The sequence below is a fragment of the Chiloscyllium plagiosum genome, chromosome 1 (assembly GCF_004010195.1).
Source record: "Chiloscyllium plagiosum isolate BGI_BamShark_2017 chromosome 1, ASM401019v2, whole genome shotgun sequence".
In the NCBI taxonomy this organism is placed as follows: domain Eukaryota; kingdom Metazoa; phylum Chordata; class Chondrichthyes; order Orectolobiformes; family Hemiscylliidae; genus Chiloscyllium; species Chiloscyllium plagiosum.
Window position 1 is genome coordinate 76,943,781 of NC_057710.1, and position 27,699 is coordinate 76,971,479.

General features: G+C 37.4%; 1 protein-coding gene across 6 annotated transcripts in view; it reads left to right on the forward strand.

Moving 5' to 3' along the window:
• Positions 1–23,135, forward strand: part of trappc13 (trafficking protein particle complex subunit 13) — a 70,125-nt gene extending 46,990 nt beyond the window's left edge. For 3 of the 6 annotated variants that reach the window (XM_043689638.1, XM_043689684.1, XM_043689674.1), the window contains exons 7-13: positions 553–597; positions 4,286–4,303; positions 6,986–7,119; positions 11,603–11,801; positions 14,956–15,056; positions 19,160–19,310; positions 22,708–23,135. In XM_043689638.1, the coding sequence (XP_043545573.1) occupies positions 553–597; positions 4,286–4,303; positions 6,986–7,119; positions 11,603–11,801; positions 14,956–15,056; positions 19,160–19,310; positions 22,708–22,815 (756 nt within the window). In that variant the 3' untranslated portion in view covers positions 22,816–23,135. The remainder of the gene's footprint in view (positions 1–552; positions 598–4,285; positions 4,304–6,985; positions 7,120–11,602; positions 11,802–14,955; positions 15,057–19,159; positions 19,311–22,707) is intronic. The other 3 variants (XM_043689646.1, XM_043689664.1, XM_043689656.1) reach the window with 3 other exon arrangements.
• Positions 23,136–27,699: the final 4,564 nt, after the last annotated feature.

Consider the following 27,699-nt stretch of genomic DNA (forward strand, 5'->3'; position numbering starts at 1 on the left):
TGCCACAACTGAGATAATATAAATCGGGGATTATGTTGTGTTAATCTATTAGTGGGTAATTCCTTTACTGTTCAATTAGAGCAATGGTTCTGTGCTTCGTTCTGTATTTTCAATCTTTGAACAACACCAACAATGAATACTAATCTAAAGGGAAAGGTATTTGACATCTTCTGGTCAGAGGCTGTTGTGAAATTAGCAGATTGGTCCAGAATTTTAACACAAGCTGAAAGCTAAATCAGAATGCTCGGCATTAAACTTATAAATCTGTAACATTTTCTTTGACAGGATTTTGTTTGTAAAAGTCTTCAAAGCCACATGACTCTGTTCATTTTATGAAATGAACAGGCTTTCATTTGTAGAAGTGAATACTTTGTATTTTATCTAATAATCTTTTGTATATTCTCTACCGTTGATCAGTTCTACATAGGCTTTACTTTCAACAAACTAGTGGTAACGGACTCTTTGCTTCTGAGATGGCATCTTACGTTAACAGTCCTGATGGATAATCTAGTTGAGAAAACTGTCTTCAGCTTGCATTCTCTGTTCACACAGGTCCTTAAACCACTCGACGTAAAGACCAAGTTCTACAATGCTGAAGTAAGTATATGATTAAATTGCCACATTGTACCAAGGATTCCAAATTGACTTGAGTTCATTCCATTCTTTTGCTTTATTTTAAAGGTATATTGAGATCTGTTTATTATGCTGTTGCTGGTAACTTGCATAGTCATACAAGGTGCTTGTTTTTTTTCTACAATGTGCTGTTCAGATAAGGCAATTCTTTTGCATTTTTTAAAGGAGTCCTGTCTTTCGTAAATTTGATCCAGCCTGTAGACTATGAACCTTCTATAACTGGAAGAGCCAAATTCGCAGTACACTGAATAATCTAGCTATTTTTGTTTGCACTAAAATCTGCTCTTTCAACATATTTGTTCCTTGTTTGCTACAGTATATCAGCATTCCAATAATAGGAAGCTGCATTAAGTAGATTAAATGGAAGATTCATAGCAATGGCTATTGGTTTTGATGTAGAACACTGTACCTCTAACAATTAGTGCTGCATGCTAATCATTCTTAGTCACCATTTAAAATTTGTGCTAACAATGAAGGAGAAAATAGGTTGTGCTTTTCTTTATCAAATCAAACTTAATTTTGAATTCATCAAATATAATCTGAGAAATAAATATTGCGCATCCTGCCAGTATAATTTTAATTCTTAATTTCTTTCAATCTTTTTTGTTGACTGAAGCTTGCATGTTTTCCTCAGCTTTGTAAATCTATTCGTAGCTGAACCCCTTCATCATTGGAACCATTCTTTTATACTTACATTTGTGTCCTCCCACATCTTAAAGACAGACAGTGCTATTTTTGACTGTTCCATGTCTCTCACCAATACATCCTCCTATTCACCCAGCACCTTTTCCTATTGCATCTTATATCTCCTTCCTTTCATCACTCCTATTTCAAAATTCTGATGTGTTTTCCACACCTACAGTTCTCTCTTGTCACCCACATTCATTCCGCTTTCTCTAGGTAGAACAGCTATACTGTAATTTAGTTTCCCATTGTCAATATTATCTTCAAAAAAACTTCTCTTCGGTGTTCTTGATCATAATGTTGGAATTGCCTTTGAAGTCTTCAAAGCAATTGCATCTTCTCAAATATTACCACCACTTCCCCTTTTCTGACCTCCAAGTTCCAGGTCCTACATCCATCCCAGGTCTTTCCAGGATGCAACATCCTTTTTAATTTTCAATAATTGACTTTTTGTACCCTTATTCTATCTGCCATTCATTGAATCTGATTGATTTAGGCAAAGTAACTTGTAAATATATAGCTTTTGCATTTGAAGCTAGATGTTAAGTTCTTGCAATCCCTTAGCATTGCAAAGGCTTTTGAGATCAGACTATTAGAGATTTGGAAACCAAAGTTATTGTGTAGAAAGATGAAATAGTCATTGGGTTGTTGGATTGCTCACTAGGGCTTGATTTTCACTATGTGGTGACTGAGTTGTAACAAACCACAGGTATTAGCAAGCATCACAAAAATATTGACTTTAATGCTAAGACTACAGTTTTAGTGGAAACAACAAAGAAACAACAATAATATTTTGTTTTCAAGAAGTCATTAGTATTGTTGAAAGTTTTTATTTGAACTGCTGTTAGGTTATAACTCAGAGCAAAAATTTTGTTTTGAAGGCATGGAAAGTACACACACATTTATGTACTTATGCAAGCTGCAAAGCAACCAGATTACTTGGTATCTAAGCTAGGATGTGGTTGGCGGATTTGCCTAAATTCAAGAAATTGTCTTTGATCCTTTTTAAATCTTGGAATCAGCTGAGTTTACCATGAACTATAAATGAATACAATTTACATTCCAATGAACTGTATATTTTGCAAGCATGTAGTTATATATTTAGAATATTTGCATGGTTATTGCACTGAAGATGACCATAGAATCTATTGAATCCACCCTGCCTCTAAGCCAGGTAATTTAGTGAATTCTGCCTGGTCATTCCCTCAATTGAATCTCCTCCACCACTCCCTTAGTATATTCCAAATCTTAATTGGTTGTTACATTTAAAAGAAAGCTTATTGTTATTTTTTTGACCAATTGCCTTAAATTTGAGTTCTCTGACTCATGACCTCTCTACTAATGGGAGTAGTTTCTCTTTATCTACCCTATTCAGACATCTAACAAGTTACACCTCGAGTTTCCATCCTTTCAGAGGAACAGTCCCAGCTTCTCAAATCTGTTCTCATAACTGAAGCCCCTCATCCCAGGAACCATCTTTTTATGCTTATTATATGCTTATTCTATTATATGCTTTCTATACCTTTCATGTCTTTCTTTATTGTGTGATGCCTGTATTGGCCAGTTTGGGGTTGAAATACTGTTTTGTTCTTAACTTCCTTGCACTACTACTCTATGACTCTATTTATAAAACCCATAACCCTGCAAATCTTTTAACTGTACTGACAACAAATGTCATCTTCAAAGATTTGTGCACATCCACCTCTTACCAACACATATCTTTGCATATATCCTGTCTGCCTCTGACTGCACAGCCTACCACCCTATCTATGTCCTCTTGAACTCTATAAGCTCACAATACTTAAAAGTTTTGTCGTCTGCAAATTTTGCTTTGTAACCTAAGTCTAGGATTAATATAAATAATTGGCAGAGGAATATGCAGCTTAGCCTTTTCATTGTACTTTTCTTGAAAACAATTATGCACCGAGTAGACTTCATACTTTTCAAGATCCTGCCTGCTTTAAAATTTGAATAAAGCTTGGCAATTAACTTGCAATTATTATTAACTAGTACATTCTTTATGGCAATACTTCTACCAGAGTTGACTTGCCAACCAATCAGCATTCACACTCACTGGGTGAATGTTGTTTTCCCTTTACTTTCATATTTCTTGTGAATCGTCCTGGTGAGTATAAGGTGAAATGCTTCAACCAAGGTGTCCCTTTTCAGCAATAATCAAGTTTTATATGACCAAACTACTGTTACATAATGAAAATGTTTGCTCCTGTATTGTTCTCTGAATGCTGGGTAAGATAAATATATCATTTTAAAGGATATGAATCGACGGTGGATAAATGGTGATGAGATACTGATTGCACATGATCAAAATGAATAGCAGAACTGGCCTGAGTGGCTGAATGGAATACTTACTGTATTCTTGTGTAACTCATTATTAGGAATCAAATTAGTGGTTTCCTTACTCTGTACGTTTTTTACACACACAACATGTAACAAAGCAAAAGGTTTAAATGCAAGTATTTTCAGTGACTTGTGAAGTTTTCAATATTTGAACCAAGTCTTTGTGAGAGGCAGTGACACTTATCTGATAGCACGTTTGTGCAAATCTTCTTCCTTATACTTTCCAGAGGTAAAAATAATTTAGTAAATACTCTCCTTCACAACATATAATAGAGTACTCATCCAAATTCTTTATTTCCATTTCTAGATGTATTTTGAAATTAGTTTTTAAAAAAGTATTATAATTGGCTTTATGTCCCCTAGAGTGGATGGTCTTTGCGTGGACTATTTTGGAAAAGGCTAGCCTGATGAATGTACATTTATTTATTTTGTCTCACTCATGGGTGATTGCTTTGACCCTTTTTTTCCATACTAATAGTATATTGGGAACATAATGAAGAAGATGATTAAGCTTTTCATGAAATATTTAGGTAAAGTAGATTACCTTTTCTTTAACATTTGATCCTTATTTCTCTAATAATGTTTGCTTTTTTAATTTTTCCCCTATTAGAGTGACCTCAGTTCTGTGGTAATTTTTTATTTATTGCTACTTTGTGTTTTGATTTAATTGCAACATAATCACAATGGCTGTAATTAACACTGGCTAAATTTGCAGAAAGATAATGGAGAAGCATTGTTCAAATTGGAAATGTCTTTGAAATGGATTGTCTACAAAGTGACGACTTTGAAAATCTGATTGCAAATTATATTTTGTTCATTTAATGTCCATTTTACTGAATTGCCTTCAAGTTAACCAATAAATAACCACTTGAAATCTGAAAAGTTAATTTTTCAAAGGCTTGACTGTATTTTAACAAATTTATGCTTTTCCATTATGTCACTAATCCCATCATCCAAGCTTGCTTTAAAAAAAAACTGTTGAGTAAAAAGGTAAACAACATAAAAGTAAAGGGTTTTGAGCAATGGATTTGTTGGAAGATGTTTCATCAAAGTGAAATTTTTAAAATCTTTAACGTTAATCTTACGTTGGGAGATGAGCATATTGGGTAGAACCAGTTGTCAATACATTAATGGTTTTGGATAGAAATCAAAAATGGAACACTAAGCACTGAAATGTTGTCAACATTGTCATTGACATCGTGCATATGTTCTAGTATTTGAATGGAACAGACTAAAATCAACAAGGGTTCCTTTTCTCTGCAACAAATGATAGGTGAATATGCTGGAAACAGTGGATCAGGCAGCATATAGAGTCAGAGAATCATACAGATGGAAACAATCTCTTTCGGCCAATTCCAATCCCAAACTAAACTAGTCCCACCTGCCTACTTGGCATATCTCTCCAATGTGCCGAATGGTTCATGATTAGCGTTTCAAGTCAATGATCTTTCATTAGAACAGTCTCTGGCTAATATAACTTAGCAAATTGTTGCATCTGCGGAATGATTACATTTAATATACAAATTAATCTAGTCATTTTTGAACAGTAATGTAATTTAAATTACAAAAGCAATGGTTACATTTTTAGAATTATAGAAACAAATTCTATAAGGAGACTGATATCTATGGTGGCTGTGGAAGTTGAAATGAGCTTAGCCCAGATGCCCTCTTTGTGTCCATAACACATTAGGTTTCTCATCCTCCAGTATCTGTCCAAATCCTTTAAAGTTTTTATGGAATCAGCTTCCACCACCTTTCACTGCACCAACTTTCAATAGTGCAAATTTGAACTATTGTATAATTTATTTTCCTTATTCTCTGCTACTACATGAAGATATTGCTTTGGGACCTGAACAAGCCCAGTTTTTCTTCCTGAGATAACTTCTTGGATTTCTTATATATGTTGCATGCTAATCTTTTTGCTTGTCGCATTTCCATCCTCACTTTCTACTAGCATTTCCATCCCTTCCATATTATGTTTTCAATTTCCTCTAGTACTTTCCATACTTTTCCTGATTTTTAATTGCATCTTGCTCTGGATAATTGTTGACACTTGGTTTAGGCCATGTATGACTCTGCCCATTGTAACTAAACTTTCCACCTAGACCCATTAAGCACATAGTAAAGGTTTCATTTATTTTGCTTAATGTTTGATATCCCTATTGCCCGAGTAATTAATTATTTTACCTCATTTATTCTTTTGCTTACATTGCCAACATTATGAAAATCTCATCTAAGCTTTTAGTTTCACTTCACAGTTTTGCATGCAGTGAAAGGATAGTATGTTAATTAGAATGTACCCAATTGCACAGATAAACAATTCCATAGTTGTTGGTTGCATAATGTGTGAGTTATAAGTTCCTTTTAAATGACCAATCCACATTGTAGAATAATAGAATGCAAAATCATTTTTGTTTTTAATTAATCAATATGCATCATTTGTGTAAAAACAAAGAATAAATGACTAAATAACTTTTACCCTCTTGCTCACTGTGTACCCTCTTCTGACGTCCACAAACAAGTAAACATTTGCTATATGTTAGTAATATGAAACAAATATTAAAAGGTGAATTTCATAATTTTTTAAAGTTGTCAATTGTAATAAAAAATCTTTGCAAGATTTTGAGTCTTGTTCTGATTTGGGTAACCTGTGCCATAATCTAAACCAGCAGGTTCGTGGTGTGGGGAAAGTTTATGGTTAAGTTGTTAAGAAAACAAGAAAGGATTTCACTGCAATTTTACTTTGCTCCCTTTTCTCCCCACATTAAGAAAGAAAACCTGGGTGGTTAATAAATCATATACATTCAGTGTATCTCATTAAAAATACTGCCAGCAGCTTTTGTCAATGCAGTAGAATTAGACTTAAATGATCTTTGTTAGCATAAATGCCACCTCATACACTTCATCTATTGCTTCTTGTTTATAGTAACTTAGTTTGCATCCACCATATTTTATGTAGTATTTTTATTGATTATGTTAAAAGGGAAAGTAACTGTGCATTATTCAATCAGTAAGACCCTTTTTTCCTAAAAGGATTTTTCATGGTCAGCTCCAATTAATGTTTAATACCCTAATTATTTGTAATATGTTTAAAAAATCTTGAATAAATTTATCCCAAATCCATTGCAATAATTACATTAATAAACTAATATAGATATGAGTAAGATGTTTCTTGGAACAATGCTTCTGCTTTCCTTTATTGATTTCCTGTCCTGTGATTCTGAGGCATGAACTAATTATAATATTTAGGTTATTTCTCAGATGATTTGGTATGATTTTGTTCAGAAGATATTTTTCTCCCCCCATTCAGACAGATGAAGTCTTTCTTGAAGCACAGATACAGAATATCACAAGTACGCCAATGTACATGGAAAAGGTTTCTCTCGAGCCATCCATAATGTATAATGTAACCGAATTGAATACCGTGAATACACGAGGGAGTAGGTAAGAATGAAGAATTAAATTCACAGCTGTGGTCCATCACATTGCTTTTTTACATTATCTTCCTATTTATGTAGCTTTTACTGTCTATGTTAAATGATTATTTTAATTACTGTGTTCAACTCCCTTTTTTTCCAATATTTCTTGATTGCCTTTCTGACTAACTTTTTGATAATTGTTCCCTTTTTGCAAAAGCACTGTCATGTATACCAGTTTTTCCCTTCTAATTAGAAGGCAATCTCTGTGCAGTACACTTAAAAACTAGTGAAACATGATGTTTCAACTTTGAGTTGTGTGAGAATTTTTAAGACAGCTTGAAGTTTATGATCCTCTTTTTGGAACTTGTAGCCAAAAGATTATGATGTGAGTATCTTGATGTTACATGATTATGGGTAATGTTTTAAGTTCAGCATTCTTAGTTCTTTTGAGTGGGTTTGATGGAAGGAAGGGATTTTCAGATTCTTGTTATAACTCCTCAAAAATCTCCATAAAGTAGACTTGATTTGCTGATTCTCAGTTATGGTGCTTGACACTTTTAAAATCAGAACTACTTAAAATATTGAAAAGCTGATTCAATTTCTAATTGAATGTCCACTAAGACAGTTTTGATCTTAGCTGATATTTTCTCTTGATGAACTGTTCACTCTGGAGAACCTTGCTATACAGTTGCATTGCTGTGATAAAGAGGTTTTCATATTTGGAAAAAATAGTGCCTTTAAAACCCAAATATAAAACCCTTGCAAGTTATATTTGAATGACTGATTAAAATACTCTTCTGGCTTTAAGAAATTTAGATAAGTTCAGGATGATTTCTCTCCAAACAATGGTTATTTGTAATTGTCTTCAAAGAGGTGTCATTCATGGTCATGTGCATTTCATTATAAAAGCATTTTCCTTGGCAGCACATTTTCCTTGCTTTAGGATCACTAATCGCTACAAATCTTAATTCTGTGATGTTACTTTACTCTTGAATATAGTAGAATTTCTATTGCTAGTGTCAGATAACTGCAGTAACCATCTTATTGGGTATGTTTTTCAATTAAGACAAATTGCAGCAGAAAAATATCTTTTGATATTCTGTTTGGAAGTGGAAGGAAGAGATTCTGTATAAATAAGAATGTCAAGAAATGCTCTCTATTTTAGACCCAATACTGCCAGTAACAGTATGGGGAATATTGCATAATTATTGACTGTAAACACACACACATATGAAACTTTCAGTATAGTTTCATTTAAATGTTTGAATAAATGTCTTGATCATTATCAAGTATTATATAATGAAGTCTAAAATCGTGAACATGATACTATGTGAACTTGAAATTTTCAGTTTATAAAGGTCGTAGAACTGAGCCCAAAGCACTGCTTGAGAGAGTCTGCCAACTAGCTATGAGTGTGTGCCTTTTGCATTTATGACCTCCATACCTGTGAGAATGAAGCCTACTCTGCATATTCTCTTTTGAATTGCCTTTTCTGTTGGATTCATTGAGTACATAGAACATAGTACATAGAACATAGTACAGAACAGGAACTGGCCCTTTGGATCAAATTAAACTAATCTGTTCTGTCTGGCTGTAGTCTATATCCCTCCATTCCTTGTATAAGCATGCGCTTCTCTAAAAGTCCCTTAAATGCCCCTGTTGTATCGGCCTCCACCACTCTTGGCACCATGTTCTAAACTTCTTCCGCTCTCTGTGTAAAAAAAAAACTTGCCCCTCACATCTCCTTTGAACCTTCTCCTCTCATGTTAAAGGCATGCCTCCTAATATTAGACATTTCAATTCTGAAAAATATTCTGAATGTCACCCCTATCTATACATCTCAATTTAATAGACTTGTATCAAGTCTCCTCTCAGCCTCCTCATTCCAGAGACAACAATCCAAGATTTTCTAGCCTCTCTTTATAGCTCATACCCTTAAGCCAAGCAGCATCCTGGTAAACCTCTTCTGCAACCTCTCACACCTCCACATATTTCCTGTAATGTGGCAACCAGAATTGAGTAGCTTCAGGTCCTATGAAATTTAATGAGCAGCTGCAAATATTCCTGGCTATAATGGTTGGTGTCTGATGCTAAAGACTTCCACACACTTTTGCATCTTTCATATTTGTACTATTAGAAAATGCAATAATTAATGGGCTATAAATGCTGCCTACCCAATGACACCCAGATCCCAAAAATGGGAACAAAAGTAAATATGAAGCACAACTTTCTCGACAAATATGTCCAGACCCTTCTTTGAACCACAATTACATATTGTTTGGTATATGGATGTCTTTTACATAGGCACACTGTTCCTTATCATCACTAATAGATGTTTTTACAAATTACTATTCACAGCAGTGACAACTGTTCTTGAGGTCCGTAATTGATCTGTCATTTGTCAAACTGAAATTTGACAAGTCTATGCTTTGTTTTATTCTTGAATTTGTTCAAAGTGCATAGTCCTTATGTGCTTTCTATTTGACAATTTTTAGCTCACAATTTTGGACTGCAGCTTATAATTTTATACTGTTGCATGTAGTTATACTGTGTTGTACATGTGGTTGTCATTCCACATCCTAGTTTATCTAAGTATAACTCTGAAAGCAGAGACATTTCAAACAGAGAAAAATACCCGAATTCCAGACTTCTCAACAAGTTCTATTGACAGTTTTGACCCAAATCATCTCTCTTTTATTTAAATATAAAAGGAGAAGGAAATTAATATTTATTTTGTTTAAAATATTTGGACTTGCAATTCTTAATTTAAATTATATGTTCAATTTTAACTTGTTTAGTTTTAAGTCCAGATTTTTAGGAGATTGCAAGGCTTTAAATTATTATGTACAGAAATGAAATTAGCTTAAAATAAAGGAAACATGAAAGGAGAGCTTTGGAAGGCAAACTTGAGTGAGTACTAAGATCTCAACGGTTGAACAGGAGTGTAAAGGATGCTTTAATTAAAATGTTATAAACTGCATTTCAAATAAAGATGTTAAATGATATATAAGTTAATCAGACTTAGAGGTTAAAACCCCTTGACCAGGTAAATTGCGAGTTTGCAGATTAAAAGAATTTGGAAAGAGCTAGTAGCAACATTATGACATATTTTTGAAATTGTTAGGAGAAGGTATAGTGCCAGAGGACTGGAGGTAGCAACATTTATACTGTTATACTCCTATTTAAGAATGCAGATTGAACATTTCCAGGGAACTCTTCATAAGATGTAGGAGCAGAATTAGGCCATTTGCTCATAGTTGATATGTTTCTCAATTCTATTCTCCTGCCTTCTCCCTGTACCCCTTGGTATACTGTTAATAATTTTGACAAAAATGCAGCTTCAAAATGTTCAAATAATAGTGCTGTGGTGAGCTAGTATTCCATCATGAAGAGGGCTGCTGTCTGTTCCCAATTTCCCTGGACAAGGGGTTTTAACCTCTAAGTTTGATTAATTTATATACCATTTAACCTCTTCATTTGAGATGTAGTTACCTTGTTCTAATTAAAGCATCCTTTACACTCATGTTCAACCACTGAATGTCTCAGAACTCACACAAGTTTGCTTTCCAATGCTCTCCTTTCATGTTTCCTTTACCTTAAGCTAATTTCATTTCTATATTTAATAGTTTAAAGCCTTGCCACCTCCTAAAGATCTGGATTTAAAACTAATCAAATAAATTTAAGTTAGATGCTCAATTTTAAGAACTGCAAATCCAAATATTTTAAACACAACACATTGGAAGAAGGTATTAACAAACTTACAGAATGGGAGAATAGCACGGTGGCTCAGTGGTTAGCACTGCTGCCTCACAGCGCCAGGGACCCGGGTTCATTCGGGCAACTGTCTGTGTGGAGTTTGCACATTCTCCTCGTGTCTGCATGGGTTTCCTCCCACAGTCCAAAGATGTGCAGGTTAGATGAATTGGCCATGCTAAAGTTCCCGCAGTGTTAGGTGCATTAGTCAGGGTGAATGTAGGGGAATGGGTCTAGGTGGGTTACTCTTTTGAGGGTCGGTGTGGACTTGTTGGGCCTAAGGGCCTGTTTCCACACTGTAGGGTATCTAATCTAATTTCAACACAGACAAATACAAGGTCTTGTATACTGAAAGAACTTCTAATGATTGAATTAAACATTTGCTCATTCTGCATACTTCAATAATAATCTAATTTATAAGAAATAATACTCTAAATAGGATAAGTTACACCAATTTTTAAAATATTGTAAAACGTGACTTGCTGTTGTCATACTGTAAATTCTGTTAAAATGTCAGCCAAGAATCATCACTAAAGGGAATCATTAAAGTACCTAAGGGTAAAGAATAGAAGAATATTTTGATAGGATTAGATGCAATAAGACGGGGAAGACACCTGTTTGGAAAATAACAATGGCATACGCCTCTTGGACTGACTGGACTTTTTTTCTGCTGTAAAATGACTTTACCTTTAAAAATACCTTTTTGAAGGTAAATAAATTAGATTTTGTCATTGACATGCTTCTGTTCTTTTCAGCTGCTCTACATTTGGGAAGATGACCTACTTGCAGCCTATGGACACACGGCAATATCTATATTGTCTCAAACCTAAGCCTGAATTTGCAGAGAAGGCTGGGGTCATCAAGGGCGTCACAGTAATTGGAAAATTGGACATAGTGTGGAAAACAAACTTGGGTGAAAGAGGACGGTTGCAAACAAGTCAGTTGCAACGAATGGTTCGTAAATGTGCACAACTTAGTTTTCTTCAGAATAATCAATTTAGTCATAATTCTGTTGTGTGAAAGGCTGTGGTTATAAATTTCTATCACATTAGTACTAGCTCAGGCTCTGTGTTCACTAAAAGAACATCAAAAGAAGCATGTCCCTGGGAGGCGGAAGGGGAAGCATGTCCCTGGGAGGCGGAAGGGGAAGCATGTCCCTGGGAGGCGGGAGGGGAACGAGTGCTGGTGCAGTGTGAGGGGAAATGAGTCCTGTAGACCCATGAGAGGTTAAGTAAGTCTCTGAGCAATGCAACTTAACTGAGTGCCAGTGCAGAGCAGACTGGAGACTTGGTGTACAGTGGGACTGTTGTTGGACTGGGGCCTGGTGGTCAGATCACTTGCTTACTGAGCTGCTGCATTGTAATATGGATCTGAAGTTTTTTGCCAGACCGTAATGTCAGTCCTTTCACTATGATATAACGATCTTACTCCTAACTTATTTTTTAGACACTGTAAGTAATGGTACTACTTTTCCTTTTTTTCCTGTTTTGTATTCAAGGTTTATATCTAGATAGTTGTACCTAAGATGGGGCCATTAGAGGCAGCTATTGTAAATCGTCTCACTGGAGTGCACGTGACAATAAAGGATATTCTATTCTACTCTACTCTATGTGGTTGACTCAGCTGCCCTCTGGGTAATAAATACTCGCCCAGTCAGTGACACCCTCATCCCGTGAATGAATAAAAAAAATTGAATTGGCTGATGACTGGCTTCTGTGGGACCTCTGGAGGAAGCCTTAATGGGTCATCCATGCAGCACCATGCACGTGGATACTAAAAGTTTAGCTTTGCCTTTTTCACGGATATGCTGGGCCACCCTTGTTGAGGATAATGAAATTTATTGAGTCTTCACTTCCTTTGTGTTGATGTTTTATTGTGCACCAATGATCATGACCAGAAGTGGCACGACTGCAGAGCTTAGATCTGATCTGTTGGTAAGAGCATTGTTTAATCCTGTCCATCCACTTGCTGCTTCGGCTGTTTGGTATGCAGTTGTCCTGTGTGGTAGCTTCACTAAATTGATACCTTTTCTCACTGGTAAGGCTGGTGCACCTCCTGGCTCAATGGTAATGGTTGATTAGGAGATATGCTAGGCCATGAGATTGCATAGTGTGGTTGAGTACGATTCTGCTGCTGATGCCCAACTGCACCCCATGCACGCTAAATTTTGAGTTTCTAGCCCTGTTCAAAACCTATCCCATTTATCACACAGTATCAAACAACGCAATGTAGGATATTCTCCCTGTGAAGGCAGGAGTTTGTTTCTGTAAGGATTGTGGTAGTTAGCCTTACTGACAGCTTCCTGTTTGGACCCAGCTGTGACAGATTAATGAGGATGCGATCAAGTGGCTTTTTTCCTTTTGTCCCTCTCTTCCCTTATCACTTCCTGCAGACTAGACTAGCAGCTATGTCCTTTAGGAGTGCACCAGTTTAGTCAGTAGACCTTCTACTGAGTCACACTGCTTTCTTCAGGTAGTATTCAACATGGTCTGATTGTTCAGCCCAGGAAGTGAGGGAGGGTGGGGAATGTTGTACTTGAGAGGAGGTTTCTTTGCCCATGTTTGACCTGATATCATGTGACTCCAAAATGCTATGAAATCTATGTTAAGGACTTCCAGGCCAGCTCCTTTCCAGCAGTATTCCATTGTACCACTGTGTCTGGTGGGCAGGTGGAACAAGGCATACCCAAATATGATGGTGATGGTGTCTGGGGCATAGCCATAATTTCTGTCATATCTTACAGACAATATTGGGCTATGTTTGACTAGACTGTGGGACAGTTCTCTCCGTTTTGGCACAAGCCCTCTGATGTTGGTGAGGAAGTCATTTTCAGGTTGACTTGACTGAATTTGCCATTTTCGTTTCTGATGCCTGGGTAGATGCCAGGTGGTCTCTCCAGTTACAATCCTTTATTTAGAATTTGTAAGAATTTGGTACAACTGAGTGGCCTCCTACACCATCAGAGAGCAGTTAAAGATCAGCCACATTACTCTGGGTTTAGACTAACATGCCAGGTCTGGATGGCAGATTTTTTTAATCTAAACTAGCGCATGGGTTTCTTTTTTCTGATTATTGCCAACAATTATGTGCTACCTTTGGCTAGTTATTATTTGCAGATTTTATTGAATTTAAACTTCACTATCTGACATGGTGGGATTCTAACTCATATCCTTACAATAATCGTTCCTGCCATGCTTGACCTCCCCAACGATTCCGAAAAAGAATCACTGTATTCAGAATGTTAACTCTGCTCTCTCTTCACCAATGTTGGCAGACCTGCTGAGTTCTGGTTTTATCCTAAAAATATTTGTCTGGGATTCTGCGTTACTAGTCCAGTGGTGTGACGACAACGCTACTGTCTACCTTGGTCTCGATTGTACTGGTGAAATACCTGCAAAATATTGTTTTACGTTTGTCTTTTTGCTCTGCCTCTTGAAAATGGTGATTTGTGTTGAGAAACAATTCTGTGGCTGCAGTTCAGCCTCCAGTATCTTACTCATTCTTTATATCTTATAGCAAGCAGCATATTGGGTTTTTTGGATACACCTGAACTAGCCATACTTGATGACTTGTAGTCAGGTTAACTGGAGAACCATGTAATGATTCTCCTTCACCCCATCTTGTCTATGTTTAGTTAACACCAAAATAGTGTCCAATACTTCTAATTGATACTTCACCTGAGAATTAATTGGCTGTGATCCTTCATAACTATGAAGTTAAAAATCACACAACGACCAGGTTATAGTCCAACAGGTTTAATTGGAAGCACAAGCTTTCAGAGCGCTGCTCCTTCATCAGGTGGTTGTCAGGAGCAGCGCTCCGAAAGCTAGTGCTTCCAAATAAACCTGTTGGACTAAAACCTGTTGGACTATAACCTGGTGTGTGATTTTTAACTTTGTACACCCCAGTCGAACACCGGCATCTTTAATTCATAACTATAGGATGTTAAAGAATATGTATCTGAAGGATGTTCTGTTCTGAAGATTTGGAACTCTTGGTACAAATGCTGTGTGTTTAATTTTTTTTCTGATCTTTTTTCAGAAGCATAATGAAGTAGATTTTAATTTTTCCTCTTTAAAGTCCCCTGCTTTTCATGGTTTTATTTCAGGCCCCTGGTTATGGTGATGTCAGACTTTCCTTGGAGATGATTCCAGATACTGTAAACCTTGAAGAACCTTTTGAAGTTACATGTAAAATAACTAATTGCAGGTAATAGTAAGATGGCTAATGCATGTGGAATGTGACTTTGCATCGAATTTAGCTAATTAAAGGGAGAATATTTTCATTATGAAATGTTGAAGTCTACTCCTCCTCCGAAGTCTACAGTCAAAGATGAAAGTCTCTACAAGACTATGTTTGAACTTTGTTTTCCCATCCCTGCAGAGATATCACCTTTTAGCTATTTGCACTCTTCAGTAGGCATACAAGTAGTGGATTAGTAGTTTAAAAAGGACTAGTCTGATTAGAGACCAGAAAGGGTATCAACATGTGAATATATTAAATCCCTCTTTTTAAAAGAGGAGGTCATGGTGATAGAGGAGGATATACCGTCACAAGAAGGGTGCAAAATTGATCAGGAAGAAGACTTGGATAGAATATTGGTACTTAAAGTTAACAAAGCACTGGGACCAAATGAGATGCATCCTAGACTTTTGAAGGAAGCAAGGGTAGAAATTTACGGGGCACTAGCTATCATCTTTTAGTTTTTCCTGGACTTTTGAGGGTTGGTGGGTGCAGAAGACTAGAGAATTGCAAACATTGTGGCTTTCGTTCAAGGAAGCTTGAAAGAATAATGCCAGCAGTTATACACCAATCAGTTTAACTTTTGTGGTGTGGAAGCTTTTAGAAACAATTATTCAGGATAGAATTAATAATCACATGAGAACCGATGGATTGATTAGGAAATTTCTGCATGAATCTTGAAAGAGCAAGTTATGTTTTAATAACTTACTGGAGTTGTTTGAACTGGGAACAGAAATTGTGAGATCCCCTTGTTGCCTTAAGGGGAATGCAAATAGTTCTTTTGCAAGTTTAAAAAATACTAGTTTCTTACAACTGACGAATGTCAAAATTCCACTTTTTTTTGCAAAGTCTGGACTGGATTGATTTAGGCCATTTGTATACATACAAATAGATAATTTATGATGATATATTTTTGTAAAAAAACAAACATGCTCAATGAGGGTAATGCTGTTCGTGTTGTATATGGATTTCAGAAGGTTTTTGATAATGTCACACAAAGTTATAGTTTATTGTATAAATAGGACGTAGCAATATGGATACAAAACTGGCTGAGGGATTGGAAATGGAGTAACGGTCAATGAATATTTTTTGGGCTGGAAGAAGATTTATAGTGGAGATATTCAGGGTTTGAAATTGGGATTATGCGTTTCCAAATATATGCTAATGATCTATTTATTTGATTGCAGATAACAATTTCAAAGTTTGCAGTTGACACAGAAAAAAATGGAGAATTGTAAACTGAGGAGGACAGTGTGGAGTCAAAGGACAAGTTGGTGGAATGAGCAGATAGGTATCAGATGAAGTTTAATGGAGGAAAGTGTGAAGTGATGCCTCTGGTACAACAAAGGTTGAAAGACAGATAAAGTAGGGGATACATTACTAAAGGTGGTGCAGGAGCAGAGGTAGCTGTGTGCACATGTACACAGATCCTTGAAGGTGGTGGAAGAAGGGGAGAGAGCAGTTCATAAAGCATGCAGTATCATGAGCATCCCTTTGATAGAGGCATAGAGTACAAGGATAAGGAGGTGATGTTGAACTTGTAGGTAAGGCATGTGTTTGACCTCACTTGAGGTATTGTGTACATTTGTAGGTGCCACCTTATAGAAAAGAGTTGAATGCATTAAGGAGGGTGACAAAGCAATTTAAAAGAATGGGTCCTGGAAGGGGAAGCTAAAGTTATGAGTATAGATTGAAGAAGTTGGGAATGTGCTGCTTGGAGAGAAGAAAGCTGAGGGGAGATTTGAGAGAAGTTTTCAAAATCATTAGCAGCAGGATAAAGTAGATAGGTAGAAGCTGTTCCTGCCTGTAAAAGGAACAAGAACAAGAGGAAACAGATTTAAAACAATGTGCAACAGAAGCAAGGCTGATGTGAAAAACATTTTCACTCTGAGTAGTTATGGAATGGCATACATTGCCTGGAAAAGTGGTGGTAGGATGTTCGATCGAGGCATTCAGGAAGACAGTGGAGGATTATTTGATTGGGAAACAATATGCAAAGATAGGGGAGAAGGCAGACGATTGGCTCTCTGTAATGATGCTCGTTTGAGAAATGGGGTGAGCAAGATGGACCAAATGGCGGCCTCCTGCGTTATAATAATTCTGTGCCATCCACACTTAACAGAAATGATTTCCAATGGAGGCTCTGTAGCTGACATCAGCCAAGTGGCCCTCCACTGAATATGGCGATCTTGAATCATGTGCTGTCTGCAAGAAAGTGAATTTTCAAAATATCCTAAAAACAGGCTTGGCATTCTTGAAGTTAATTTTACCTACTAAATTAAAAGGTAAATTAATTACCTGGTGGTTGATGAAAGCCACTTTATGAATCCCTAATTTCTAAATATTAAATGAAAGAGAGGCTGGGGCCAAGTAGTCATCCATGTAATTTAAAAATAAATATCCTCTGGTAAATAAACTTGTTTTCATCATTCGTCTTGGTTCCCATGGATATCTGTCATCTGCGTCTCATTATTAATTTTCCTATTGAGGCTTTCTTTGATGTTATTTATTATGGATGCTGTTTTGTAAACTAATCTAGAATTGGCAACCTGGATCAGTCTGGAAGATATCAGGGTGTGGGTGCTCATCAGTAAGACACACTGGCTGCTGTTCTTTACTCAGGTATTCAGGCTAATTTAAACAGAGATTTTCAAGTAGATCTGTAGATTCCCTCCAACGTGTTAGCGTTACTAATGTTGCTTGAATGTACCCAGAAGGAAGAAATCTTCAATGACTGGCCTCAGTAAGATGCAAATTAATGACTTTAAAAACAGTATCTTCTGAATGATAGAATAAATATTTTTCAACTTTTGATGTTGCATAGATTCAGCCCACCATGTCTACGCTGACAAACAACTATTAAGTTACATGAATCCCATTTACCTGCACTTGGTAAATAGCCTGCTATGCATTTAAGTGCTCATCTAGATGCTGCTTAAATATTGCAAAAGTACCTATCTCCACCACCCTCTCAAACAGTGCATTCCATATTTCTACCATCCTATGGGTGAGGTGTAATGAGGCAGACTTGATTAGGGTGCTGAAGGTGAAGGAATTCCTTTCAGGAATTACTGAAGTCAAGGGGGATCCCAGAGAACTGGAAAATGGCTAACATGACACTCTGTTTAAGGAGGGAGGGAGGCAGAAGACAGGAAATTATAGGCCAGTTGGCCTGACCTTGGCCGTTTGTAAGATTTTAGAGTCTGTTATTAAGGATAAGATTGTGGTGTGCTTGGAAGTGCATCAGACAATAGGATGGCTTTATCAAGGGGAGGGCAAGCCTGACCAATCTGTTAGAATTCTTTGAGGAGTTAACAAGAAAGTTAGACAAAACAGAGCCAGTGGATGTGATGACTTCGGATTTCCAGGAGGTTGCTAACTAAGATAGGAGCCCATGGTGTTAGGGGCAAGGTGCTGCCGTGGATAGAGGATAAGCTGATTGGCAGAGTGTAGGGATAAAGAGATCTTTTTCAGGATGGCAGCTGGTGACTAGTTGAGTTCCACAGGGGTTAGTGTTGAGACCAAAAATATGCACCTTAACAATCTGTGCGAAGGAACTGAAAGCATTGTTGCTAATTTTGCAGATGACACAAAGATTGGAGGAGGGACAGATAATGTTGAGGAAGTGAGGAGGTTACAGAATGACTTAGATATGCTTGGTGAATGGACAAAGTGGCAGTAGGAATATAATGTGGAAATGTGAGAGGTTCTGCATTTTGGTAGGAAGAATAGAGGCGTAGACTATTTTCTAAATGGGAAAAGCTTCAGAAATCTGAAGCACAAAGAGACTCGGGAGCCCTAGTACAGGATTCTCTTAACCTGTAAGTAGCATTAAGTTGGTGTTTAGGAAGACAAATGAAAGGTTTGTTTCAAGAGGGCGAGAATTTAAGAGAAAATGAGTAGTGCTGGCGCTATATAAGGCTCTGGTCAGACCACATTTGGAATATTGTAAGCAGTTTTAGGACCTGTATCTAAAGAAAGATGTAATGTGATTCAAATCTCTGTTTTTATATATCAAAGTACCTGTGATATTGTACTGAGCTATCTCACTCAGTTTCCATTTCTTTTAGCAGTGAGAGGACAATGGATCTGGTGCTTGAAATGTGCAATACAAATGCAATCCACTGGTGTGGCATTTCAGGAAGACAGCTAGGAAAATTGAGTCCAAATTCTTCTCTTCATCTTGCACTCAAGCTATTGGCCTCCATGCAAGGTTTACAGGTAAGACTTAGAAAGATTGTCAGAGAATGGGAACTTAGTAAGTGCAATAATCTTGACAAATTTGCTTTCTATGTTGCTCCAAATCTAGCTAACAGCTGTATCTAGCTCCCTGGCAATAGTCTTAGAGTATTTGTGCCTACAGTGCTATATTCTACCTTCCCTACATTTGAGCTTATGCAAAATACTGCCCAGTTCCTAAAATACCAGTCGATCTGTGAGTCACTGGCCTGCTTTACCTCCTGGTCAAAGAGCATCTCAATTTTAAATTTCCTCACCCTTGTTTCAAAGTCCCTTCATGCTCCTCCCTATTTCTGTAATCTCCTTCAGCCCCCCAACCTTACAAGATATCTTCAAAGTTTGTGAGAAGATTTGTAGCTCGGGTGCTCGTAGTTGTGGTTGTGTTCGCCGAGCTGGGAATTTGTGTTGCAGACATTTCGTCCCCTGTCAAGGTGACATCCTCAGTGCTCGGGAGCCTCCTGTGAAGCGCTTCTGTGATGTTTCCTCTGGCAATTATAGTGGTTTGTCTCTGCCGCTTCCGGTTGTCAGTTCCAGCTGTCCGCTGCAGTGGCCGGTATGTTGGGTCCAGGTCGATGTGCTTATCGATTGAATCTGTGGATGAGTGCCATGCCTCTAGGAATTCCCTGGCTTGTCCTATAATAGTAGTGTTATAGTAGTAATATAATAGGCAACATTGCACCCCCCTACAACTCTGAGTAAAGAAACTACCTCTGACATCTGTCCTATATCTATCACCCCTCAATTTAAAGCTATGCCCTCATGTGCTAACCATCACCATCCAAGAAAAAAGAGGCTCTCACTGTCCACCCTATCTAACCCTCTCATCATCTTGCATGTCTCTATTAAGTCATCTCTCAACCTTCATCTCTCTAACGAAACCAGCCTCCAGTCTCTCAGCCTTTCTTCATAAGACCTTTCATACCAGGCAACATCCTAGTAAATCTGCTTTGAACCCTTTCCAAAACTTCCACATCCTTCCTGCAATGTAGTGACCAGAGCTGTACATAATACTCCCAAATAAGGCCGCACCAGAATTTTGTACAGCTGTAGCATGACTACAAAGTTCTGAAACTCGATCCCTCTACTAATAAAAGCTAACACACCGTATGCCTTTTTAACAATTATGGCTTATTGGATCGATTTCACTATATGATGTCAACAACGCACATTACTGAATCAAAATCATAAGCATATTTCAAATGAAGACTTTTTAAAAAGTTGATTATTGTTATTCATAATCTACAAAACTGTTTGCAAAATTTGTTATGCCATTTTATACAGAATCTATTATTTTCTGCATTGACTAAAAATATTACATTGCAATGTTCTTTTAATTTTGAAATTATTTCTTTTACTAGTTTTGATGAATGTAAGCTTATTAAAATCTGTAATTCTGAGGGTGTTGGGAGTTCTTAATATTAATAAATGCAACCCCTAGGAGTTGTGTGGAATTAGAATGGAAAAACACTGACAGAAGATATTTTTAATAGAGTTTTTTTTAACTGTTAAATAATTTTCAAAGTAGATAGGAATATGTGTAAAATGTGTTTGTGAGAGAGAGAGAGAGAGAGAGACTGCATTTTCGAGGCTGTGACTAGGGATTTTCAAAACACCATGTTTAATATTCTTCAACACAGGGAATAGCAAGACAGCTCCCAAGCATCATTCCCAAGTTCAAGCACATAGGCACTTCTGTTTTGGATTTAAGCTTTTTGAATGATGTTTGTTACTTACAAAAAGCTCCCAGTTGTTTGGCTTCTGAGTTGGTGGTTCCCCCAAGTTCACGTTTCCCTTGTCCAGTTTGTTACAGCAAATGGTGGGAAAGCAAATCTTAGCAGGACGTATACACTTAATGGTAAGATCCTAGGGAGTATTGCTGAACAAAGAGACCTTGGAGTGCAGTTTCACAGCTCCTTGGAGTGGAGGCGCAGATAGGTAGGATAGTGAAGAAGGCGTTTGATATGCTTTCCTTTATTGGTCAGAGTATTGAGTACAGGAGTTGGGAGGGCATGGTGTGGCTGTACAGGACATTGGTTAGGCCACTGTTGGAATATTGCATGCAGTTCTGGTCTCCTTCCTATCGGAAAGATGTTGTGAAACTTGAAAGGGTTCAGAAAAGATTTACAAGGATGTTGCCAGGGTTGGAGGATTTTAGCTATAGGGAGAGGCTGAACAGGCTGGGGCTGTTTTCCCTGGACCCTCGGAGGCTGAGGGGTGACCTTATAGAGGTTTACAAAATTAGGAGGGGCATGGATAAGATAAATAGACAAAGTCTTTTCCCTGTGGTCGGGGAGTCCAGAACTAGAGGGCATAGGTTCAGGGTGAGAGGGGAAAGATATAAAAGAGACCTAAGGGGCAGCTTTTTCACACAGAGGGTGGTACGTGTATGGAATGAGCTGCCAGAGGATGTGGTGGAGGCATTTGGATGGGTATATGATTAGGAAGGGTTTGGAGGGATATGGGCCGGGTGATAGCAGGTGGGACTAGATTGGGTTGGGATATCTGGGCGGGCATGGATCGGTTGGACCGAAGGGTCTGGTTCCGTGCTGTACATCTGACTCTATGACTGTAAGTGAGGGAAATGGTGTTCTCATCGTAAGGACCCACTTATAGTTATATAGCCTCTTTCACAATCTCAGAACATTCCCAAGTGTTTTATAGTCAATGAGTTACCTTAAAAATGTAGTCAATGCTGTAACATGAAAATGTTTTGCACACAATGAAACTCCTGCAAACAGCAGTTTTCCACTAACTGGACAATTATTGGGCAAGACACCAAGGATAACTACCTTGTTCTTTGAAATAGTTCCATGGAATCGTTCAAGTCCACCTGAGTGCAAACAGAGGCTTGCTTAAATGATGAGTGGCACCCCGAACAGGGCAAGGTGTTCAGCTCTGGAATGTTTGTCTGTGTTTGCGCTCAATTCTGTGGCTTGGACTTGAACTCGTTACGTCCTCTCTGAGGCAAGAGTGCTTTTCACCCTTGGCTGAGAGCAGAAACGAGCACCTTTTTTTTAATTCACGAAACTGTGCACCAGTTGCGATGCAGAATCACAGTGTGGTAACTATGAATATGTTGCATCTGTCCCTTTGTTTGACTTTTGCATCCTGTTTAACTGCTCATGAGCTTCATTGTCAGAGAAAAGTTGGTTATTTTAATGAAAAATACACATTTTGTTTGAGGAGCCAGGATACTTATGTATTACTTTTATCTGTCACATGTAAACAATGTTAGACATTTCAAAGCAATTTCTGTTATGTTTGCAACCAAATGAAAACACTGCCATTAAATTTGTATTAACTTTGTAAATACCATTTGAGATGTTCTGGTTACATTATACTTCCTCCAACTTGTAATTTTGTTCAATTCTCTTTTCAGAGTATTTCAGGATTGCGATTGATGGACACATTTTTAAAAAGAACTTATGAGTATGATGACATTGCACAAGTGTGCGTGGTCTTTTCACACCTGAAACCAGAAAGCTAGAAGTATCTTCTAGTAGTGGTGTTGCCTTCCTGTGGTTAGCTGTGGACCGGTGGTTTTGTTTTAACGCTGTGACCTGCTTTTTCATTCGTGAACAACTACCACCACATTCATATAAACCAAAATGTTTGAAGATTTTATAATTTTAAAAAGTCTGCTGATGCTACCCTGAAAATTGTTAACTCTGGAGATTGAATGGATTGATGCACTGCCCTTCATGCCTCTGGAACCTACTTTGTAATCCAATATATTGATGAAATGGTGGTTTCTGTGTTTACTGGCTGTATAGTTCTTGCATGAATTAAATTTGCATTGACAGTCTCCATTTACTTTATATGGGATGTAAATCCATAAAATAACATTTCTATTTGCACTAAATTGGTGATCTTATTGAGCAAGACCAAGTGTGTGGGAATGGAAAACTGTCACACGAATGCAGGAATTCAGTGTATTCATGAAGCATATTGTGGAGGTACAGTGGAGAGAGCTTTACTTTGCATCTGATCATGCAAAACCTGGCAGTGCTTCAAGTTGCCTGAGATAGGAAATGGTGCATTCCCTTGCACCGAGTGATGGTCATACTGATTAATACAAGATCAACAAGGCAGTTTTTATAAAATAAATATCTGTTCAAAATTGCTTTTAATTTCATGCATATGTAATAAAGCTTTAAATTTACAAAAATATTCTCCAATGTACATAGCTTCACGCTGTGCTTCTCAGTTGAAGTAGTGATATGTGGCAACTGCCTACACCTATTTTATGTTGGGAGCATGTAGACATTGAGTAGGTGGAAACAAAATATGCAATATTTGTTGGGCTGGTGGTTAAAGCAGTTGAAAAGCTGTGCACTGGTTCACAAAATTCCAGAAATGTTACAGTGCAGAAGGAAGTTATTCAGCCCATCAAGTCTATACTGGTTGTCTTGAGTATTTTAACCTCGTGCCAATCTCCTGTCTTTTCTGAGTAGCCCTGCACATTGTCTCTTTTCCTGCCCGGTTCCTTTTTCATCACAAGTATCCCTTTGCAGAAAGCAGTGACAGAAATGGATTAAGGAGTGTTTTAACTTCACTTCTATTTTTAAGATCAATAGTTATTGGAATCTGTGGTTAAGGACTGAGCTTTGAATTGACTGGCGAGTACCAGTATGGGTTTGTAAAGGATAGTGAATGTGTAAATATGGTGGACTGTCACTTTAATTAACAGTCCAGTCACTTGATTCTGACTATGTCATTGGCCATTTTGGGTGGAGGAACAGCTTAGTCTAAACTTGCCTACAGTATGAACATCTGTAAAACATTTAGTAAAGCTCTTGTTAACACGTCAGCCTGCTGGTCCTTGGAACATAACAGAAGAAGCTGATAATAAAGATAGTTGTTTTGAGAACCCCTGGGTCAGTCCACTGATTTATATTAAAAATTTTATGGTCCTCATGACACATCTTTTGAGGTGCTTCAATAAAAAAAATTAAAACATTCTGCATTGAGGAGGTACAGTCAGCTGGGTGGGAGGACATTTGCCCCCCAGGAAAAAGGTGTACAGTGCAGAAGCTTCAAAAACAGCATTGGAAATAGCAATCTCATTGAAACCAGCAACCATGGAAGTTTGAGCATGAGAGCTCACAAAATGGCAGCTAGGAGACAAGCACCAACACAAACTCCAAGCTACCATTTGTGTTGGAAAACAAGTCAGATAGCAAATTGTTAGTTTAAAGCTTGTATGCAGAAACTGTGGCAAAAAGGGACACATTGAATAAGTGTTTGCAGAAGAAACATGAACAACATACAACAAAAATACAGAAACTGAAGAGTAGGAAAAAAAAAACTACATAGCACAAAAAGGGCATGAGAAAAGCCCAGACTCAGTAATCTCCTTAACCCTGACACTGGGTAGGCAACACACACTTGGACTCCCACTTACTGCTGCAGAGAACACCATCTTTATATTTATTATACTGTCCCTTACCATGATGACATTCCAATTTCTTGCCACCACAATGGTTCTCTGTACCATGATAGTGTTGTCAATTCAATCATAGGCCCCACTCTCATCCGCAAAGCTTACAAGAACGTTGCAACTGCTTGACAAAAGGGGCTGAGTTTCCTCAAATGTAACCCCAGGATCCCCACATCTGTATTCACATCCTTTCCCTGATCACAGACCAGTTTTGAATTATGTAATTTGAATGGTGTGACCACACTGTGAAGCATAGTGTTCAGGTAACCTTCCCCACTGATCTACAATTTCTGCAACTCAAACTCCTCTTAATTCAGTTCTGACATTCCTCAAACTGCAAATTTTTTTTTTAAAAGAATACATTCGCTCTGGATCAGACTGGTGGCCAGCCTCTTCCATATGTTGCAGCAACAGAAACATCACTGAGCCTGTCATCACTGTTGTTTTGAATCAATTTATAAATTAATTATTCTAAATTCCCTGTTCTTTTCCTTTTATTGTAAAATTGTGTTTTTTAAATCACCAGTATGAAGATTAAATTCAACCAGCTTTTTAAAAGAAAAACAATGGTGACGTAAACATGAGTACCGTATTTTTATTACAAAGACTAGAAATATTCACCTACCCTACTCATCAATTAGTTGCTTTCTCTACTGTGATGTGATGTCACTCCACTGCTGATCAGCCTGTTGATCCACACGCTTTCCTTATTTCTCTGAAGAGTTTACCTGAGTCTGCAGTAAACTTTAGTTAAACACCCCCTTTGCACCGAATTGCTACTTTGAACCGTATTTCTAACAGTACTCTCATTTGGCCTTCATGTCACTCTGCTGAAGTCTCCTCCACACTACATTTAAAACAATATTATGAAGCATCTTCACAATAATATAAGTTGTAAATATCTTGTAGAAAGTGAATGTCAAATGTGGTTTGATAGATTTGGTGGGAATACTTTATGTCATTGTCAGCCCGCAGCACTTTAAGGCTATTCTTGGGTTACTTTTCCTATTCAGTGCTGAGGCCTACATTAGCAGCTGTGCTTTGATTCCTTCTGTTGTTAGCAAATATTAACAAGGCATGAGTGGTCAGGGATTCACCAGCAATACTTCACCACATACATCATCTTGACATAAAAGTGTTAAAACATTATGTCAGATACCAGTGCAAGCAACCCACATGATGGCTGTACCAGGATTGTTAATTATGTAAATATGATTGGTGAATATAGCAGGTCAATGATGTCTCCACCAAAAGGATTTCCCTCAGAAGGTTCCTGAGGAAGAGAGCAGAATTTTATTGCATGAGAAGCAGTGAATGGATTATGAATAACATGCTTTAATATAGATGATGGTAAGAATATTGGTTAGATATTGAATCTCTTTACAAAACTACATCAGCAAAAATAAAGGAATGAATTGGATGTGTAATTATTGATGACTACATAAAATGCTTCAATTTATCTGAAGAGTTTTGAATTAAATTGATTACATTATGACAGAAGCAAAGCTATAATGGTAGAAATAATTATCATGCTAATCAACTTACAAAATTGATTGAGTTTTCTTCCCAGCTTCTGGGATGTGGGGGTGAACAGCAGTAACTCTTGCAACAGTCCTGAGATTTCTTTTTGACTAATTAGGGAGAGGTTCTTCAATTTCTAATTTCCATGTACATTCCTAAATCCTGTTAATTACATAAAATACAGATTTTGGACTAATTTAACCTTTATTCAGTCTACTACGGTTGGTTAGTTGTATTGTTGCCATAAACTTTCTCGTAAAGAAACCCAACAACTTATTGTAGCCTAGGCACACAATGTTTCCTGCTTAAGAATATACAGGAGCATATGATGGATACATTTGATATTTTTTGCTTCTTAGTGTTGTACTGTGGTAAAATGCTGATAGTTAAACCTGTACTATGGGTGCCTATTCTCACATTACATAAGATTTTGAATTTCAGCTCATCAATGTGACTTTGCTCATACCAATTGCCTTCACTCAGCAAAACCAACAAGGTCCAAGCAGTAAAATTAAGGTCAGTTTTTAAAAACCCATTTATTTTTTCTACATTCTTTCATGGAATGTGGGTATCACCGACAAGGCCAGCAACTGCTATTCATCCCTGATTGCCCTTGATCTGCCATTTAGGTAAGAGTCAACCATGTTTTTGGGTCTGGAATCACATGTAGGCCAGACCAGGTAAAGACATTAGCGAAATCAATGGATTTTTATAACAATCAATTATGGTTTTACAATCATCATTACTGATACTAGGAAGCTACTGACCAGTTAATATATCTCATTTCAAGAAAATACTAGAATCGATTATTAAAGAGGTTATAGCAAGGCACTTGGAAAATCTCAATGTAATCAGGCAGTGTCAATATAGTTTGTAAAAGGGATATCATATTTGACCAATTTATTAGAATCCATTGAGGAAGTAAGCAAATGAATAAAGGGGAACCTGTACATTTGGTCTGTTTGGATCTTCGGGCATTGAACAAGTTCCACAACAAAAGTTACTACACATGGTTATTGTTAGCTTATTATTCCTCTCTCCATGCAACCAGGAGGCAGTAAGCAAGCATAAATGGGTGAGCAACATGTGAAGGTGGGTGGGATTCGTGGGAGGGAGTGGTTATTTGGGTTCGTATGTTGGAGTTTAGAAGAATAAGAGCTGATCTATTGAAACATAGGATCCTGACGGCACTGACATTGTGGAGGCCGATAGGATGTTTTCCCTTATGGCAGAGACAAGAGCTAGGTGCCACAGTTTAGAAACAAGAAGTTGTCCTTTTAAGACAGATAAGAAGGATTTTATTTTCAAAGACACATGAGTCTGTGGAGTTGTTTTGCATAAACAACTGTGGAGGCAAGGCTAGATAGATTCTTGACTAAAAAGGTAGTAAAAGGATATCGGGTACACAGA